The sequence below is a fragment of the Pelodiscus sinensis genome, chromosome 24 (genome assembly GCF_049634645.1).
Source record: "Pelodiscus sinensis isolate JC-2024 chromosome 24, ASM4963464v1, whole genome shotgun sequence".
NCBI lineage: Eukaryota > Metazoa > Chordata > Testudines > Trionychidae > Pelodiscus > Pelodiscus sinensis.
The window spans coordinates 9,903,006-9,921,313 of record NC_134734.1 but is presented as its reverse complement, the minus strand read 5'-3'; the positions used below and the strand labels follow the sequence as shown (position 1 = coordinate 9,921,313).

The 18,308-nt window shown below is 54.4% G+C and overlaps 1 protein-coding gene and 1 pseudogene across 3 annotated transcripts; one reads left to right on the top strand and one right to left on the bottom strand.

Moving 5' to 3' along the window:
• The first annotated feature begins 94 nt into the window (after nucleotides 1-94).
• LOC142819713 (thialysine N-epsilon-acetyltransferase-like) lies at nucleotides 95-6,518 on the top strand (annotated as a pseudogene).
• A 1,042-nt stretch (nucleotides 6,519-7,560) lies between these two features.
• LOC102447536 (thyroid receptor-interacting protein 6-like) lies at nucleotides 7,561-16,980 on the bottom strand. 3 transcript variants are annotated; one of them, XM_075907738.1, is made up of 11 exons: nucleotides 16,766-16,980; nucleotides 16,257-16,455; nucleotides 15,857-16,032; nucleotides 15,294-15,413; nucleotides 13,981-14,592; nucleotides 13,665-13,755; nucleotides 13,379-13,548; nucleotides 13,010-13,188; nucleotides 12,689-12,809; nucleotides 9,007-12,572; nucleotides 7,561-7,854 (listed from the first exon to the last, which is right to left on the bottom strand). In XM_075907738.1, exons 2-10 carry the CDS (start codon nucleotides 16,444-16,446, stop codon nucleotides 12,441-12,443), a joined length of 1,791 nt encoding a protein of 596 aa, XP_075763853.1. In that variant the 5' UTR covers nucleotides 16,447-16,455; nucleotides 16,766-16,980; the 3' UTR covers nucleotides 7,561-7,854; nucleotides 9,007-12,440. The 3 variants fall into 3 exon arrangements, with proteins under 3 accessions (XP_075763853.1, XP_075763852.1, XP_006112196.2); XM_075907737.1 differs by lacking the exon at nucleotides 16,257-16,455 and having other exon boundaries at nucleotides 16,766-16,979; XM_006112134.3 differs by lacking the exons at nucleotides 15,294-15,413; nucleotides 15,857-16,032; nucleotides 16,257-16,455; nucleotides 16,766-16,980 and adding an exon at nucleotides 15,045-15,287.
• Between the last annotated feature and the right edge of the window lie 1,328 nt (nucleotides 16,981-18,308).

The window sequence follows — 18,308 nt, the reverse complement described above, 5'->3', positions numbered from 1 at the left end:
CTGATTTCTGAGACCATGGAGGCCTGGGTTCTCTCCCCGCTTCTGGAAGGGGAATGAGACCTCGCGGTTAGAGCAGGGGAGTTGGGAGCCATGATGCCTGGTTTTTTTTTTCTGGCTCTGGGAGGGGGGTGAGGGCTGGAAGCCAAGATCTGTGGGTTTTAACCCACCACACCCCGCTCTGCTTCCCGAGAACCCAGGAATCCTGACTCACATCTCATTAGTATCCACAGGCTGGAGCAACTCTCAGCGCTGATTTCCCCTCCTTAACCTGGCGAGTGTTTGTGTCCTTGTAACTAAGTGGTTTGTGAGGGAACATTCACCCTAACATGTTGCCCAGTAGCTGCTTGCCTCCCTTCCCCCAAAACTCCCAGAGGTGGGATTTCCCCCAGGCAGCCAGATCCTGGCATCATGCCCATCCACAGTGCTGGGGGCACGTAGGCAGGATTTGCCAGGCCATAGCAGGGGAGGTGTTGGCTGGGAGCACAGACTGTGTAAATTACTGTGCTAAATAGATTTCAGGGCAGGAGGCTGAACGGTCACATCCTGTACCTGCTGGTCCTGCTTGGCCATGGAGTGCATCATCTGCCCGGCCCAGATTGCTGACTGTGACCGAATCATGGCTATGATCTGTGTGTATGTGTCCATGGGCCTGCTGGGGGTATTGAGACTCTGGAGTTCCCTTCCTTGCTTCTCCGGTGGGTCTTCGGCATTGCTTTGCACTTCAGTATCCTCAGAAGAGAAGAATCAGCTGTGCTCCGTCTTGCTCTATTAATCCTCGATGCCTTGCCTTTGCCAGCCATCCCTACACTTCTCATTGATCTAACTAGCCCCACAGCGTAGAGCTCCCCCCATACTGAGTCTCACTCATTTCTAGGGTCTCTGATTCTGTTTTTCCCCCACAGGAGATTGCTGAACATCATAACCTGCTGAAGGAGATCAAAACAAAATCAATGCCCAGGGTGAGCCAAAGAGGTAAAACTCATTTTGACCTCCCCAGCTTTCCTCAGAAACCTCCCCCAAATCGTCCCCCCAAAATTCACCCCCAATTGATTCCTTACATTCCCCCAGATTCCTCCTTGACCCCTGAATCCTTGCTTCCACCTCCAAAAAACTCCCTCCATCCTTTGCCTCTCTGTTCAATTGCTCCCTATAGTGCTGAGGTCTAAGGGATTTGGAAGTGACCCCTTCTACCAATGTATTCTGGTGGAACTGGCCCCAGAACAAGAAGGCAAATAAGGTAAACAAATTCATCGCTCTCAGCAGCTTGTCCCAGCTTGCTTGCTCCGGGATCAATCAGGATTCAAAGTCACTCTGATGTCAATCTGGAGTCAATCCATTGACAGGGCTGCTTTCCCCTCTCACTCTGGTGTAATCAGGAGTCACTCCACTGGTGTCAATGTGGTCAATTGCCATCTCATTCACTTTGGTGTCAATCAAGGAGTCACCACTGGAGCCAGTGATCTGGATCCTAAACTGGTGTGAAGCCAGAGTAGCTCCGTTCAATTGCAGTGTTGTCCCAGCCTAAACCAGGACCAAACATGCCTCTCACTGACCCCAGCTCCTGTGTGGTGGACCTCCCCCTCATCCATCCTAAAGTGTGAACACTGGCCGCATTGTCTTCCTGGAGAATCTATATGTGGTCTTTGAGTTCAGAAGTAAGGGGCCATGCTGCATCCTTTGGGGAGTGAGCCATCAGGAGGGGGAGGGAGGAAGATGGAGAACAGAGTGAATCAGAAGTGAATTAGCACCAGTGTGACTCCAGTGGAGTCCTAATTGACACCAGAGTGGAGCAAACAGCAAGAATCAGCCTTGGAATGAAGAGAGAAGTAAGGTTTCTACTGTGAGATTTCTTAGCCAAAGATTAAGGCCAGCTGCTATCTCACAGCCCCAGAAGACTCCTCCCCTGTCTGTTCAGGTTATGGCAATAAATCTGCTGGGGGGGGGGGGGGTTATCAGTGGTTAATGAGCCAGACAACTAGGATGTGGAACACAAAGCAGGGAAATGTGACAACCCCCCCTGTAGGGAAGCTGTGCTCTACTAATGCAAACTTCCTAGTGTCAATTAGGTGTCACTCCACTGGAGTTCACAGAGCTGGTTCCTCTTGCTCAATACAGAGTCAGTCCGAAGTCACTTCACAGAGCTGGTTCCCCTGTCACTCAATCTGGTATCAATCAGGAGTCACTTGATCAGGGTCAAATTTCAAGGCTAGTCTCCAGTTTCTCACTCACTCACAACAATGTGTGCAATGCTATTCTGTAGGAAGCACCAGGTTTGCTCCACTTTTGGGAGCTGTGGGTGGAGGAGGATGTGGATTGGGGGAGGAGGGGTGAGTGGTCAGGGCCCATATAGACCTGAACAAGCTGTAACTGTTTTGCTGGGCTTTGGCTTCCCAAGCTAGGGAATCGGGAAGAAGCTGTTAAATGAAGTGGCTAAGGTAAGATTTTTGCCTTCTCCCACCACAGTCTCTGGCCAACTCCCCAGTGAGGGAAGGGGATTGGAGAGTCGTGTGGGATTTGGGTTGGAATGTTGTGGAGTCCAGCAAAACCCTACCTCCTTCACCTCATCCACCCCATCCCAGGGGAGATTAGGCACCTCCTAATAGGTTGCAGCAGCCCCCAGGGGATAGGTTTTCAGGGTGCCACTTCCTTCCACTAGAATTGGATTGGGATTAAATGAAGAGAATCTGTGATAGATTACAATGTCTGGACTGAGATTAGGGCTAGATACAGAAAAGCTATATCTACACTGGCAGCTTCTTGCACAAGAACAGCTGTTCTTGTGCAAAAACTTGCCTGCTGTCTACACTGCATGTGCATTCTTGTGCAAGTAAATTTACAGTACAGTGTTGTAAAACAGGGCTTCTTCCAGAAGAGTTATTCCTCTCCCCACGAGGAATAAGCCGTCTTGCGCAAGAGCTCTTCCAGAAGAGGCCAGTGTAGACAGGCAACATGAATTTCTTGCTCAAGAAGTCCCTATGGTTAAAATGGCCATCAGAGCTTTCTTGCGCAAGAGAGCATTCACACTGCCATGGATGCTCTTGCGCAAAAGCACATGCCAGTGTAGACGCTCTCTTGTGGAAGAGTTTTTGCACAAGAACTCTACCGCAAAACAGTTCTTGCACAAGAAGCTGCCAGTGTAGACATAGCCTAAGTGTGGATTGGGGATAGATTAAATAGTCTGGATAGGGATTAGGGCTAGATAATGTAGTCCTGAAGAGGGTTAAATAAACACTGATTTCAGACTGGGATTATTTTAGAATAAATACAATCTGTATTACAATGTAGTTTTCATTTTATTGGGATTATGGTTAGTAAAATAAAGGATCTCTCATTTAGGAAAGGATTAAAAATGCATGTAGTCGGGTGGGATTAGATTAAAATAGCCCAGATTGGGATTAGGGATCAGTGAAAAAGGTGGTCTGGGTTGGGATTAGGGCTAGTATTAGAGCAATGGTCTCCAACCTTTTTACACCCAAGATCACTTTTTAAATCTCCAAACAGGTGAAGATCTACGGCCCCACCCCTTCCTTGAAGCCCCGCGCTCTCTATTCTTCTCCTGTCCATCATTTGCTATCCCCAGCCTTTACTTACACACTCTGATAAACAGTTTATTTTTAAATTATGCAATGTATAAAATTAAAATCACGTGTTTATAGTTATGAAATAAATGGTCTGTTTTTTATTCATGCTATTTAAATCTAAAATGAAGCATTTATAATGATACATTTTGTGGGGACAGAGTTCTGCGGCTGGGGGCAGGGGAGAGGGAACAGGGTGCTGGAAGGGCAGAGGACAGGGTTCTGCAGCAGGGGACAGAGTTCCAGTGGGGACATGAATAGGGACAGAGTTCTGTAGCTGGGAACAGGGGAGTGGGAACAGATTTCTGTGGCTGGGGACAGGAGAGTGGGGACAGAGTTTGGGGAGTGGGGAACAGAATTCTGTGGCTGGGGACAGGGGAATGGGGACATAGTTCTGGGAGTGGGGACAGGGGAGTGGGGACAGAGTTCTGTAGCTGGGGATGGGAGTGGGGACAGGAGAGTGGGGACAGAGTTCTGTAGCTGGGGACAGGAGAGCAGGGACAGTGTTCGGGGAGGGGATTGGGGACAGAGTTCTGTAGCTGGGGAGTAGGGTGCCAATGGAGGCAGAGAATCCCCTGCATCTGCTTCCCAGGATCCCACCCCCCCGAGGGAAACCAGCACATGCCTGCCCTGGGGCTGACCCACCTGCGGCGCAGGGAAGCCATGCATGCGCACGCCTGCCTCCAAGCCAACCCCCCCAGCACAGGGAAACCCCGCGCGCGCCTGCCCCTGGGCCAACCCCCCGGCGCAGGGAAACCCCGTGCGCGCCTGCCCCCAGGCCGACCCCATGCTGGGAAGCCCCACACGCGCCCCTCCCCCGGGGCTGATTCGCCCCTCCTGTGCGGTGCAGGGAGCCAATGCTCCCTCCCGCAGTACACCCGGCAGAGCAGCTAGCGCTACTTCCGGAATCGCTGAAGTGGCACTAAGCTGCGGGACTTCTGTCCATCCCTGGGAAGCTGACACTACCTCCATTTTCACTTGAGGTAGATAGTAGGGCTTCTTGGGGGTGGGAGGGAAATGGGGGCAGGGCGGAGCAGACAGGACGCCTCACAATCGACTGGTCGAGGCCTCATGATCGACCTGTTGGTGACCACGGTATTAGAGAGAGGTAGCCAGCTTCACAGGTGATTAATCAGCCCCACCCAGTCAGTCAGATCCATGCACTGAGCCCCTGACTGGGTGGGGCTGATTAATCACCTTTGAAGCTGGGCTGCTGCAGTTTAGAGGGAACACTGCTCAGGGCTAGATCAAATGAGTTTGGATTTGGATTATGGTTAGAAAAAATATGCAGATGATTAAATGGCCTGGTCCTAGTTTAGGATTGGGGCAAAACGGTGAGAATATGGCTAAAGGCTAGATGGGGTCAGGGTTGGCTGGGGACATCTGTATTAGGATTAGATGTGGCCTGTGACAACATCAACATTATAGATGTGGTAGCAGAAAGTGATGAAACCAATATTCCTTTAACTTGTAAGTAAAGAAACAATAATGATCCCTTATCATTTTAGCTACAATTTAGGTGTTGCTTAGTAAAGCTTTATTCTAAGTAGAGGGCACTATGTAGGAGAAACACACAGTGCTGCTAGGTAGCCATAAAGCCTTTCAATAATCTAGATTAAGATCTGGATTAAGGTTAGAGGTGGAATCAGAATGAGGTTTTGAAGGTGGGTTGTGGATTAGGGGTTGGAGAGCACGAGTTTGGTCTAGAGTTAGATGGCGAAATCTGGATTATCTTTCGGGCTAGTATGAATGTAGGATCGGGAACATTAGGACTGGGGTAGATGAGTATCTAGATTGGGAATTGATCTTGGTGAGGGCTGAATTAGGTTTAGAGTTAATGAAGATTGGCTGTCCCCTAAACTCTGACTCCAAACCAGTCCCCCCCCCAACTCCAGGTGACCTGCCCCTCCCCGATTGGCACAGGTGGCACTGGCCTGGGGCTGCAGGGAGATGAAGTTCATGGTGGCAGAATGGAACAGCCAGGCACTGGTGTGGTACCGGCACCTTGGGGCAGAGGGCAAGACGGAGGCATACGGCTGGCATGGCTTTGAACTGGAAGGTGAGTCCTTGTACAGGCTGGCAGGGTATTTGGGGCCTGATCAGCCTCTGGGCATCCCCCAGAATGGCACAGGGCCCAGATAGTGATTCACAGCCTCGTGGAGCAGGGCAGGGCACAGCCAACACCAACGGGCAGTGGCTACATAACTAACCCAGTCTGACTGTCCCCACAGTGGTGTCCTGGGTCCATTCCCCTCCTAGCCCACAGTCCTCTACCATTGTCCCATCCATCCCTCTACCACCTGCTCATCCACTCGTCCCCCCATCTGTGGGAGCTGTGTGGCCAGACCCCTCACCATACCATGTGGGAGAATAAACGCAGCCTGGATGAGGGCTGGGCCACAGGGAGACAGTCGTGTCTTGCACTGGTTTCCCAACTTTGGAAAGCGTCTATGAATGCAGATGAAACACCTGGCCCAGCCTGGCCCGAGCAGTCCCCCCAACCCCACTGGGCAACCTGGTGGGTTGGTTAACCATAGTTTGACCAGTTAACATTTTAAATGGGGTTCCCCTCCCAGAGTCAGAGAGAGAGTCCTGGGTCCCAATCCCTGCTCCCCTGACACCAGGGTGACTCAGTTACTGCAGGGATGCTGGTTGGGACCCTACACTGCTCTTAACAGCAGGGGGCAGTGGGAGCTGTGGGGGTGGGCACAGCTGGTGCTGAGCCCTAACAGCCTGGGGGAAGTCCGTAGCCTGTCACGTACTCTGTGGCCGCTCCCCCTGCTGGTATAAACAGGTCACAGGTGCCAACTCCAATCCATCAGGGCAGTGGGGGGCTCCAAGGGGGGCTCTTGCAGCTCTCCCTCCTCTGTGGCTCTGTTCCCCTCTCCCCCTCCTTTCTCCAGGTCTTGGCAGGCTCCCAGCCCCCGTGGTCTAACCTAGTGTTTCTCAACCCTTTTTTATAAAGTACCTCTTTTTGAAAAATAAATAAGTACCCCCAGTATTTACAGTTTTCAGGCACATAAATTTTTTTTCTACCATTGCAACGTATTTGTTTAAACAACTTTATCGTAGCTGGGCGGGCGATGAAATTTTTGGGTGTAAAAAGTACAAAAATAATAAAGTGCTGTAAAACTTAAAACAAAAATTCATTTTTCTCCAAATGTCAGTTGTGTTGACGTACCCCCCAGACTTCTCTCAAGTACCACTAAGGGCACTCGTACCACTGGTTGAGAAACACTGCGCTGACCCACCAGCCCCCACTTACCTCCAGAGCCAGGCAGAGAACCCAGGAGTCCTGGCTCCCAGCAGCCCTCCCCCCATAACCTGGCAGAGGGGAGTCTATGGAATGGGGCAAGTGGAGGGGTGTGTGATGCCCTCGTTCTGTGCCATTCTGCCACCATCATTGGACTGGGGAGGCAGCCTCTCAGGGAGGGGAGTGCAGAAGACACTTTGGCAGAGATGCCCCTCAGCTGAGACCAGATTCCTGCTTTGTTCAGCTGCAGACAGATTGGGGGTTGGGGTGCGGGGAGGCTGTGACTTCATCCCTCCTCTTTTCCCCTCCCTCCTCTCCCCCGCTGGGAGCAATTAAGGAAAAACTCATCATGTTTCATAGTTAGCAGCAGGAAGTTTGGGATGAGCACCATTAACCCTCCTAGCACCAGCACTAAGAGTACTGAAATGGGGGGGCAGAGAGGGGTCATCCTCTAGTGGGGAAAGAGAACAAAGCTGGGGTCATAAGTGGCTGTGTGAGACTCCACTCTCCTCCCAAAGACAGGGAGAAAACCCAGGAGTCCTGGCTCCCAGCCCATGCCCCTGACTACCTACTTGACCCCATTCCCCTCCAAGAATTGGGTTCTCTCTCCAGCTCCGGGAGTGGGGTGGAAGCTGGTGGTTAGAGCAGAGGGCATGGGAGTCCCAGATTCCTGAGTTCTCCCCACAGCTACCCATTGGCAGGAACAGATGGGACCCCAGAGACGATGGCTGAAGGTCAGCACAAACTGCTATTTTATTGTCATCTTTGGGAACGGATTATGAAAGTTGAAGAGACCCAACATGGGGATGATAGAGACCCCCAAGGTCAGAGGGTAGGAGGCTGGGACTCCCAGGGACAGAACTAGCAGGAGGTAAGGGTTTTCCAGTAGAAGCTCTTGCAGCCAGTCTTGCGCTCCCGGGGAGATGTGGGGGGTGGGTGCCAAGGAGTGGCCACATCTTGCGGGGGCAGCTCAGCACGGAGGAGTCCAGAGACGGCTCTTAGCACCAGGGTCCTGGACAGTGCCTGGAAGGGGTGGGGGAGACCAAGAGTCACCCAAATTCCCTCCACAGAGAGAACACAGCCCCTCCCCCCTCACTCTGACCACCAGCCCCTCCTCTCCTGCCATAGCCGGGGCGAGAACCCAGGTGTCCTGGCTCCCAGTCCCCAACTCCCACCTCTATCCAACACCCTTCCCCTTTGTGTAAGCCCTGAATTAAGCTGAATTCATCTCGTACCTGACTGGGAGACCCCAAAACAACTCCCAGAGCCCTCCCTTCCAGATCCCAGCTTTGTAGCCGGTGCTAGTTCCGGGCTGGAGTGGAGAAGAGAGGAATAAGGGAGCTGGGTTGGGATACATCTGGAGGGTACCTGGGAGAAGTGGGGGAAAGGTAAACTGCTCGGCCCACCCCATGACTCCTCTTAGGGTCCATCCTGATTAGGAAACAGAAGGTCCCCATCTGACCACCCTCCTTGGTCATCAGCCTCCCCTCTTTAGGGTCTCTGCCTTCAGTGCCTCCTCTCTGTGGCACTCACAATCTCAGTCTATGCAGCCACCACAAACTACCCCCTCAGGCACCTGCAATTTTTGCATGGCCCTTGTATACTGCCATGGCAGCCCCTGCAATGCATTGGCCCTCAGTCTACCTGGAGCCTCCCACGTTCTCTAGTGCCCCGTGGCACCTCAGTCTACCTCCCCAATCTCTATAGCTCACCAGGACACCCTAATCTATGCAGACCCCCAGTCACCTCTAGAGCACCCCAATTCCTGCAGAGCCTCGAGCAATCCTCATGCAAATCCTGCCACCCCCAATTTGTCACACACCAGGGGCACCCCCATTTTTTCCACAGCCCCCAATGCACTTTTAATGCTCAATCTACATAGGTCCCCCAAACTCTTGTGGGGTGCACCCCTGTTATACCCCTTGCCTTCCCCAGGACCCCTCAGTTTATTACAGCTCCTCCATGATATCTGAGGCACCCCCTAATCTATGCAGCACCCCGACCACCCAGTGGAGCACTCTAGTTTCTATGTAGCCACCCAAGGCCCCCCAAATTACATAGCATCCCCTAACCTCCAGCACCATTCCACTCCATCCCTTCTCAATCACTGCAGGACCCCCAGTCCCTGCAGCTCCCGCAAATTCTCTCCCCCTGACCAGACCTCCTTAAGCTTACCTGGCTCCCCAGGTGGGGGAGACGGGGATGGGGGGCTCTGGCAGGCATGGGGCTCCCAGGGTGCAATGCAGTGCTGGCGAGGAGGAGCAGGATGAAAAGTAGGTATCCCATGGTGCTGAGGCTTCCCCCAAAACCAAACCACCAGACACTAAGCTGGAAAGCAACAGAACTTGTGTGTGACCCATCCCCCCTAGCCCTGCCTATTATACATCTCCCCCCTCCCGGAGAGAGCAGAAGGGGGCAGCCCAGCCAATGCGCTGCTGGCGAGGGGCGGTGGAGAAGCAGAAGGTCCAAAGGTGGGAGGGAGGAAGGATGAGAAGAAGAGAGGATGGGGAGGACAGGTGAAGGGGAGTATTGGGAGCTGGCTTGAGGGGCAGCCACAGGCATGGTGGATTGTGTGAGGAGGTCCCCTCCTTGTTCCCCCTCAGTCATGGTGAACAAGTCGGGGGGAGGAGGGGCAAGGAAAGCAATGGAATCAGAATGGGAGTGCTGGGGCTTCATTTGTTGGTATATGCAATCATCCCAGCAAATCACCCCCAAACACGCCAGCATGGGCACAGTTGGGGGTCACTGAGCGGCATGCCACCAGTTTGAGGTCTCACGCTCTCCATGCTCGAACAATTCCCCATGAGAGATGTGACAAGCAAGACAGCCACCATAGGGAAAGTCTCTTATGGCCGGCTGGCCAAAAAGAAGCCAAATCCCATTTGTGAAAATGAGTAGCAGCTGAAAGTGCGCACTTTCATGACTTCACTGCAACTAAGAGAACGCAATCCAAACCAACATTCCTACACAGCTGTGCCTGCAGTGCTTCACAAGGGCTGTTTCCCAAAGTAGAAATCCATGAGTCACCAAATCAGCCAGGAAGGAATCTGAATGGATCAGAAAAACCACAACTACAACTTGGGGGTTGTTTAAGAAAGCTTTGCTATGGGCCACACTGGAGGGGAAAGAAGCCAGCTACATTACAAAAAACCTGACCCAGTTTGAAGGGGAAAAGGAAGGCAGCTATAAAGAGGAGCCTGTAATGCATGGAAAAAAGGACAGATCAATATAAAACAAAAGGGAGGAATTGTAGAACATTGGTAAGGGAAGCAAAAGATATGCAACAACTTCCATGGCTCACAGAATTAAGGACAATGAGTTTGTCTTTAAATGTACTACGGCAGACAGACATCTAGGAACAAAGATACTCAGAGCCCTGTGCAGATACAAAACTTGTATCCACCTCCGCAAAAGTGAGCTACAGATATCCACATCCATGGTTGCAAATAGAATGGATATAAAGTGGATAGCTGCAGCTCATAGGGCTCTAAAGATACAGGTTAGGGTCTTTTATCCTGGGAATCAGGGGCCCTGAGATTTGGGTGTTGTGATGGAGGAGCAGCTGAAGGAGGAGCTGCTAGTGCTAGGCTGTGGCTAAAAATGTGAATGTGCTCCTGGGACAGATCAACTGGAGCATGTGGAGCGGTAGCAGAGAGGTGGCTCTAATGCCCACAATTAATGGAGAAAGGGGCTAAATTGGAGATGGAAAAGAGCCTTGTGGAGTATTAAAAAAATCCAGGACAGACTCAAAAGATCATCAGTGATTTATAGCTTAAGATTAAGGAGTGAGTTGATCCCAAAGATTTGTAATAAAAGACTCCCTGGTTGAGTGAAAAAACATCCCAGGGGAGCCAACAGCGGGACATCCAAGCTGGGCTAATTCAGGGGAGACAGAAGGTATCAGTTTTTGACTGAAATGAACCCGCTGGTGATTTGTACATTGAGACGGGACATTGTCTTCGAAGACCTGTGGGAGGGAAGATTTCAGGGCAGGACTCTAGCCTAGGAGGTACAGGTCAGACCAGACCACACACATCTGGGCCTTGGAACCTTCCCTAGTGCAACTGTAAACACAAGCACAGTGAGTTGCTGGTCTCTACATGGACCCTTACACCTACCAACTAACGGTCTGTTATAGTGCCTGGCTGCCCCCAGCTATAGCTTCCTCCCACAGCAAGAGACAACCCCCACACATCTGCCAGAGCCAGGGAGAAGATCCAGGAGTCCTGGCTCCCACCCCACCTGCTCTAACCCACCAGCTCCCAGAGCTGCAAAGGGAACCCCAGTAACACCTCTGAACAAAGGAAGGCAGCACACATGACCACTTTGTTGCCAGGAGTGAAAAAAAAATCTTTAATCCAGCGGGGGCCCCCCCTCTGAAAGGGAGAGGGAAGTTTACAGAGGAGGGAGGCAGAGAAGCATGCATTAGAAATTAGTGGTGATGAAGGAACCTTCTCCTCCAGCCCAAGAGTCCTGGCTTGCAGCCCTTCCCACTCTAACCACTATTCCACTGCTCCCCTCTGAGAGCCAGGGAGAGAACCCACACATCCTGATGTCACCTGTAACACCAGCTGGGGGTTGTTAATGGTGTAGTATCATCTGCCCTCCACTCGGCCCATGAGACCAGCTCAGGGTGTGAAGGGCCCTCCCCAAAATAAGTGAGGTATCGGCTTTTCCAGGAGAAGTGCAGCCCCCGTGTCCCTCAAAGAAACCGTGACATAGCATTTGAGGGGAGAAACCCCTGGAGTTGGGAAAAATCACCCCCATGAGAAATACTGTACTGGGGAGACTTGCCGATTGAAGAGGCAATTGACCCCTTCTAGAAATACTGGCAACTCCCCTCCCCATTATAATTGGATACACCTCAGCTGGTAGAGGAAGGCTGGTGCAGGACACACCCTGAAGGGACAATCCTGTTTGATCCCCCCCCCCCCCCCCCCAGGGCACAGCAAGAAGGGAGCAGGGCCAGGAGAAATGACAACCCATGGGGAAGGGGCAAAGGGAAAGTGGCAAGAGAGGAAATTGGGAGGGGCCAGAGAAGTAGACAACTGGAGGTGGGACCAAGAAGGGCTGTGAGTGGCCTGGGAGAAATGTGGGAGGGGGAAAAGGAGATGGCTGGTTCCCTCCGCTGCTACAAAGCCCCACCCCTCTTTGTACCAATTGGGATGGAGGTCTCCAGAGAGCCAGCCACCCCATATCACAGCAATGTAACCGCCCTGATGCTGTCCCCCCCGCCAATCCCAGCCTGGTTGGCATTAGGGGCCCAGGAATCGGGGAGGCACAGTTAGCTCAAGCTGGAGGTGGGGCTGGAGCAGAAGGAACCCAAATTAACAGCTGTGGGCAGAGCAGGGATTGTGGGGGTGCAAGTGGGCTGGGGCCCCCCAGGTAAAGAGACAAAGGGGGCATGGAGGGGTGAATAGACAGCAAAGGAATAGGGGGCAGCAGGAATGAAGGTTCTGCCCCCGCAAATGATGGAAGAAGCAGGGTTCAGTGGGATCCCCAAATATCTAGATGTTGACATAGCCCAGGTCAGGAACTGGGGAGACATGAGGCAGGGCAGGGACACGTGGAAGCAGCAGTGAGCGGTGGGGCAGCCAGGCCCCCGAGGCTCAGCAGTCCGTGGTGACCTTCGCCGAAAGCTCCTGGATGCGCCGGGCGCTGCAGGCCTTGCACAGGACATGCCCATCCAGGGGGTAGCAGCCTCGGCCCTCGCCCTCTGATGACAGCAGCAGTCCGCACTCCTGGGGAAGAGAGTCCATTAGAACCCAAGCGTCCTGGCTCCCACATTTCCCCCCATTCCCCCGATCCCCATCCCAGAGCTAGAGAGAGAACCCAGGCATCTGAGTTCAGCCCCCACCTCACACTTGTAGCACCCAATGTGGAAGCTGCGATCTAGAGCGACGATCCTGACCGTCTCCTCCTGCCCAGGCTCCGGCATGATGGCATTTCCACACACAGAGCAGCGGGGGGCGAACTTCCTACAGTGCACAGAGTGGCAGAGATCAGGGGAGCCCAGGGTTAGACTGGTAGGGGCTTCAGGAGTGAAGGGCACTAGCAAGGCTGGGGGGGAAGCAGCTATGGGGAGGGAGTGAGGGGCTGCGAGTCAGAAATGAGGGGCACCAGCAGGGCTGTGGGGAGTGGGTGAGGGTGCCGGTGGAGCAGGGGCTAGGGGCCATACCGATGGAAGTCCTCGATGCAGTGCACCTGGCTGGTGGCATCCACGGTGAAGGGCACGCCGTCCAGGCAGTGGTGGCAGACGACACAGGTGAAGCACTGGGGGTGATAGGCTTTGCCCATGGCCCGCAGGATCCGGTCCATGATGGGCTTGGAGCACATGGAGCATTTCTCCAGCGTCACCTGGGAAGTGAGGGAAGCAATGGGCCCGACCAGCCAGGTGCCAACACAGAGAATCCTTGTCCCTGTGTGGCCAGTAGGGACAGAACAGACTTGGGGCAGGATTCAGCCCCCGCACCCAACTCAACCAACCAGACCCCCCTCCCCTCCCAAAGCCGGGGAGATAACCCAGGTGTCTTGGCCTGGCACTCACCACGTAGCAGGCCTCGCAGTAGGCACGCCGCTCTATGGCGTAGAAGGGCTGGCCCCGCAGGCGGGCATGGCAGGTGGCACAGGTGAAGCAGTGCACGTGGAATACTTGGTCCATGGCCACACAGCCCGTCCCATCCCCCACCACGTTCTCCCCGCAGCGGGCACAGCGACCTGGGGGGGGAGGGTCACACATGGCTCTCAGCTCCTCTAGCAGCCTCCTCCTTCCCTTGCCTCCTCCCTCCCCAAGTGACCCACCCCACAACTCTCCAACTCTCCAGCTTGCTCACCGAAGTACTCCCCTGCCGGTGGGTGGTTCATGTCATGCACCAACTTCCTGGTCAGTCTATCCAGCTCCTCCTCCGGGCGTCTCAGGGGGGTCTGGGACAGAGGAGGAAACCTTGGCTGGAGGCTTCGCATACACTGATTCCCCACCCCCACCCTAGCACCCTACAGGAGCTGGGATGATCCCTAGCAGGACAGAACCCACGAATCCCGGCTCCCAGGCTCTCCTGCTCTAACCCACCAGCCCCCCACTCCTGTCCCAGAGGACCTACATGTGTGGCTGCCCCTCATGCCCCTGGGGCCCATTTACTCTCACATTACCTGGTGCTGGTATCCTCCTCTGTCACCAGGGGGCACCTTTGCTGACACCGCCATCTCTTCCTTTCCTGGAGTCCCCACAGCAGCTTGGTACTGAGTCCCGGATGCCTCTCCTGGCTTCGCCAGCCCTCCTGCCTCATAGCATTCCCCCTCACCCAGCCTCTTGCCATAGCCCCCAGGCTCCAGATACCAGCCCTCCACCCCCCTGCCACCTGGCTCTGAGCCGTACTGGGCCCCACGGCCAGCTCCGGGTGATGGGGGTGCATAAGCCTGCTCAGCCCGGCGTCTCGGCTGACCATAGCCTAACACTGGCTGGGCAACTTTGACCTGGATGTTGAAGGCTGGCCCAGCTGATGTGGAGGCCGTGGTGTAGGATGCAGGCATAGGCTGTGGATACAGCTTCTGCCCAGGCAGCATCCATGGATAGCCAGCCCCATATGGGGGAGCTGGCCCGGAGGGAGCCATTGAGGTGGCAGGTTGGGGCAACGGCCCATATGATGAGCTCTTGGAGGCACAGGGTGGGGCAAAGGAGCCTGGCTTGTAAGGGCTGGGCATTTTGTGGGCGCCAGGTTGTGGGGGGGCAGTTGCTGATGGATACGGGACAGAGTCGAAGTTCTGGAGACGAAAGGAGAAGATGAAACAGACATCTGGAAGCAGATAGGTGAGGATTTGGGGATCCCTGCTGTACTTGGGGGGATATCTAATGACTCCCTAGCCTACAAATCCACCTCACCCCAAAATGCTCCCCACCCCAACCCTCAACACATCAAAAGAGCCACCATTCCCCAAGGAACCCACCAAGACTGCAAGTTAACGCTCAACTTTGGCTACATCAACAATGGTCCCATAAAACCATCAATATTGCACAAACCGTCGAAGCTGAAAGCTTGTGGCATACTCCATTAGCAAGCTTGGATTTTTAGCTTTCCAGCAGCACATGACATCTCTATGCCCAATGGTTCAGGAGAAATCAGGCACTAAAAGAGGCCCAATGTGACTCCTGTGTACCATCCTGATTTCCCTTACCGCAGGATGTAGGTTGGAAAGTAATTTCCAGTGGCTAATACCTGGAGAACTGGGGGAAGGAGAAATGGGTAGCTGATACCACCTGGAAGTTCTGGGTCTTTGCTTTCCAATGGCATCATGTGGAGTCTGGATCCAGTGGTTCTGGAGATGCTGGGCACTGGTGTTGCCATATGATGGCAAGGAGAGGGGCAAGAAGGTACTTGGAAAGAAGTGATCATAGGGCTGACATTTCATTGGTGGGAAAGTCTGTGCCAATGAAACCACCGCCCCAAAGCCTCCTGGCTGTTTACCTGCCTCTCTCCCTGGCGCTGGGGGCCGGTGCTCTCCATATCTGCCAGCATATGGGTGAGTGAATCTATTTGGGCGTCAATGCTGGAAGGGCGGTGGGGTCCTGGATCTAGGGCAGATCCCTAAGGAAACAGACAGCAGATTAGAGTGTAGAGATAGGGGGGCTGTATGGTACAGTCCAGACTTGCAAGATGGAATCACAGAGTGCAGCTGCTGACCTAGTGGCAGGCAGTTCCACAAGTTAACAAAAATCGGGCATTATGCTCTAGGGCATGAGATGGGCAGGATCAGGAAGGCACTTTCTCCTGTGCCCCCTATGACAAAGGCAGATTAATTATGGGAAAATTAAGCCTTCAAGGATACTGTGCTGTCACCCTATGGGAGAGCTTTTACTCCCACTTCCTCTACTACCTCAAATCCCTGAGGGCTAGGAGAGGTTTTGAGGGGTGCTCCGGGCTGGGGGGATGCCCTTCCAATGCCATGCACATAAGGAAATTCACCCTGAGTCCTGCCTTTACAAGGACTCCATGTTCTGGCCCATCCTCCCTCCTGTTCCACCTCCTACCTGGATGTGGTATCCTCGTGCAGCAGACAGGGCAGCCCCCCACGGTGCCCCCAGGCCTCGCTCATCCTTGGCCCCAGAGACAGATGGGTGATGATGCTGGGAGCCAGCCAGGGGGCCAAAGCTAGAAAGCAGGGGGGCCGGCCCCCTGGGATCCTGATGATGGGGGGAGAGGCTGCCTAGAGAGGGAAAAAGGAGTCAGACCCCTCCTGCTCTGTGCTGGCTCTCAGTCCCCCTGCTCTAACCATCAGCCCCCACTCTCCTCCCTGAGCTGGGGGGAGAGTCCAGGAGTGTGAGCTTCCAGCCCCTCTGCTCTGATTTGCTCCCTTGCAACCCAGGCAGGCATCCACTGCCCTCACCTGGATCAGACCCATCGGGCATGGGGGGAGGGGGAGGTATTTACCGGGGCCCTCTGGCTGGTAGCCCGTCCCACTCATGCCTTCCCCGTTCTGTTCCTGGGGGGCCAACCGGGGGGATGCAGGGCCCGTGGCATGTTTCTTCTGGGGTTTGCAAAGCGCCGGAGCAGAGACTGAGACGCCGGGAGACCCCGAAGAACTTGCCCGCTTGGGGGGGAGCCAGGTGGGACCGGACATCTCGGGGACCTGTGGGGGGAGTGGTGTAGAGAGGTTAGAGGGGGAAGAGCGAGAAATCAGGACTCCTGGGTTCTCTCCCCAGCTCTGGGAGGGGTGTGGGGCAGCCCTGGTAGCCGCGGGGGAGGGGGGGGGATGATGTAACTCGCACCTGGCCTCATAGCCCTGGTTTTGGGAAGGATTCCCACGGGTGTGGGGGTCTTACTCCAGCCTGCTCCGGTTCCCCCCCCCCGTGGGTGCCCGGGGGGAGGAGAGGTGCGAGGAGGGGGTGTCTCTGGTCACGTGGGGGAATACCTGCGGGGAGGAGGGACCCGCTACTTACCTAACCCCGAGGGGGAATCCCGGCGGGGGGTCCCACCGCCTCCTGTCTTGCCCCGCTGGGAGGGTCCCTGGCTCGCAGGGAAGAGTCCTAGAGCTTCCGGATCCAGCCAGCTCCGAACTTCCCGGAAAAGTTCCCCCTCCCCCACCTGCCCCCAAAAACTTTTTAATGGACCCCCTCGATGACGACACCACATTCCAGATAGGGTCACGTGGGGCTGGGAATTCCTGCCACTTCCGGTGGGGGGAGCATGGGATGGGAGGGGCAACCTAGGCCCACCCTGGGCTGGGATGGAGGCAGGGTCCCCCGCCCACTCTGGGAGGGGAGTGAGGGGTGGTGGGTTAGAGCAGAGCTGGAGGTTGGGTCGGGGAGGGGCTGGGAGCCAGGACTCCTGGGTTCTCTTCCTGGCTGTGGGAGGGAGCGGCCTGGCTCTGGGTGGGGAACTGGATACCCGCCTTTTCCCTGGCAGAAGGGTTTCCTGGGCCCTGCTTAGCATCCCTGGCTCCCTTCCAGCATTATCAATCCTTGAGCCTCTCCTGCTACCTTATCAGTCCTGGAGATTATTGGTAGCCTGTCTGTTGCAGATTTGTGCCCATGCTTGACCCTGTGCAGCCTCTGGGGGAACCCCCTTCCCTGCGACAGCCTCTTCTCAGGGGCCACTCTCTTTTGGGAGTTAAGCCCCTTAACTCCTTGGACTGCACCTCTCTGAGCCCCCAGCATGCCTGTTTCTGTTGTGGGCCCCCTCAGGGAGTGCACTTGTCCTGGACCCTTGAGCCTGCACTCCCAGAGGGAATAATGCAGCCCTGTTCTCCAGACCAAAACGACTCTCAGCTATAAAACAGGAGGGTTTATTTAGCGTCTGAACACAGCATAGAAACTGTCAGGGTTGGTAGGCCTGGCCTCCCTCAGCACAGCGGCTACGTCTAGACTGGCACGAATTTCCGAAAATGCTTTTAACAGAAAAGTTTTCCGTTAAAAGCATTTTCGGAAAAGCACGTCTAGATTGGCAGGATGCTTTTCCGCAAAAGCACTTTTTGCGGAAAAACGTCCGTGGCCAATCTAGACACGGTTTTCCGCAAAAAAGCCCCGATCGCCATTTTCGTGATCGGGGCTTTTTTTTCGGAAAACACTACTATGCTGTCTACACTGGCCCTTTTGGGCAAAAGTCTTTCGGAAAAAGACTTTTGCCCGAACGGGAGCAGCATAGTATTTCCGGAAAAGTATTGATGATTTTACATTAGATTGTCAGTGCTTTTCCGGAAATTCAAGCAGCCAGTGTAGACAGCTGGCAAGTTTTTCCGCAAAATCATCTGATTTTGCAGAAAAACTTTTCAGTCTAGACACAGCCAGCATGTTTGAGTCTTCCCTGAAGCCAGGTGGGCTCTGGGTGCTCTGTTCCCCCTCCTATCCTGCGCCCTGAGCACTTCCTATCTGGGCCTCTGATATTCCCTGCCCCCAAACCCCATGGCTGTCCTAATTTCCAGGGCCCCCACCCGCTGCAGGCCCTGCCCCACCCCTGTTCAGGCCCCAGGCACCATGTAATGCC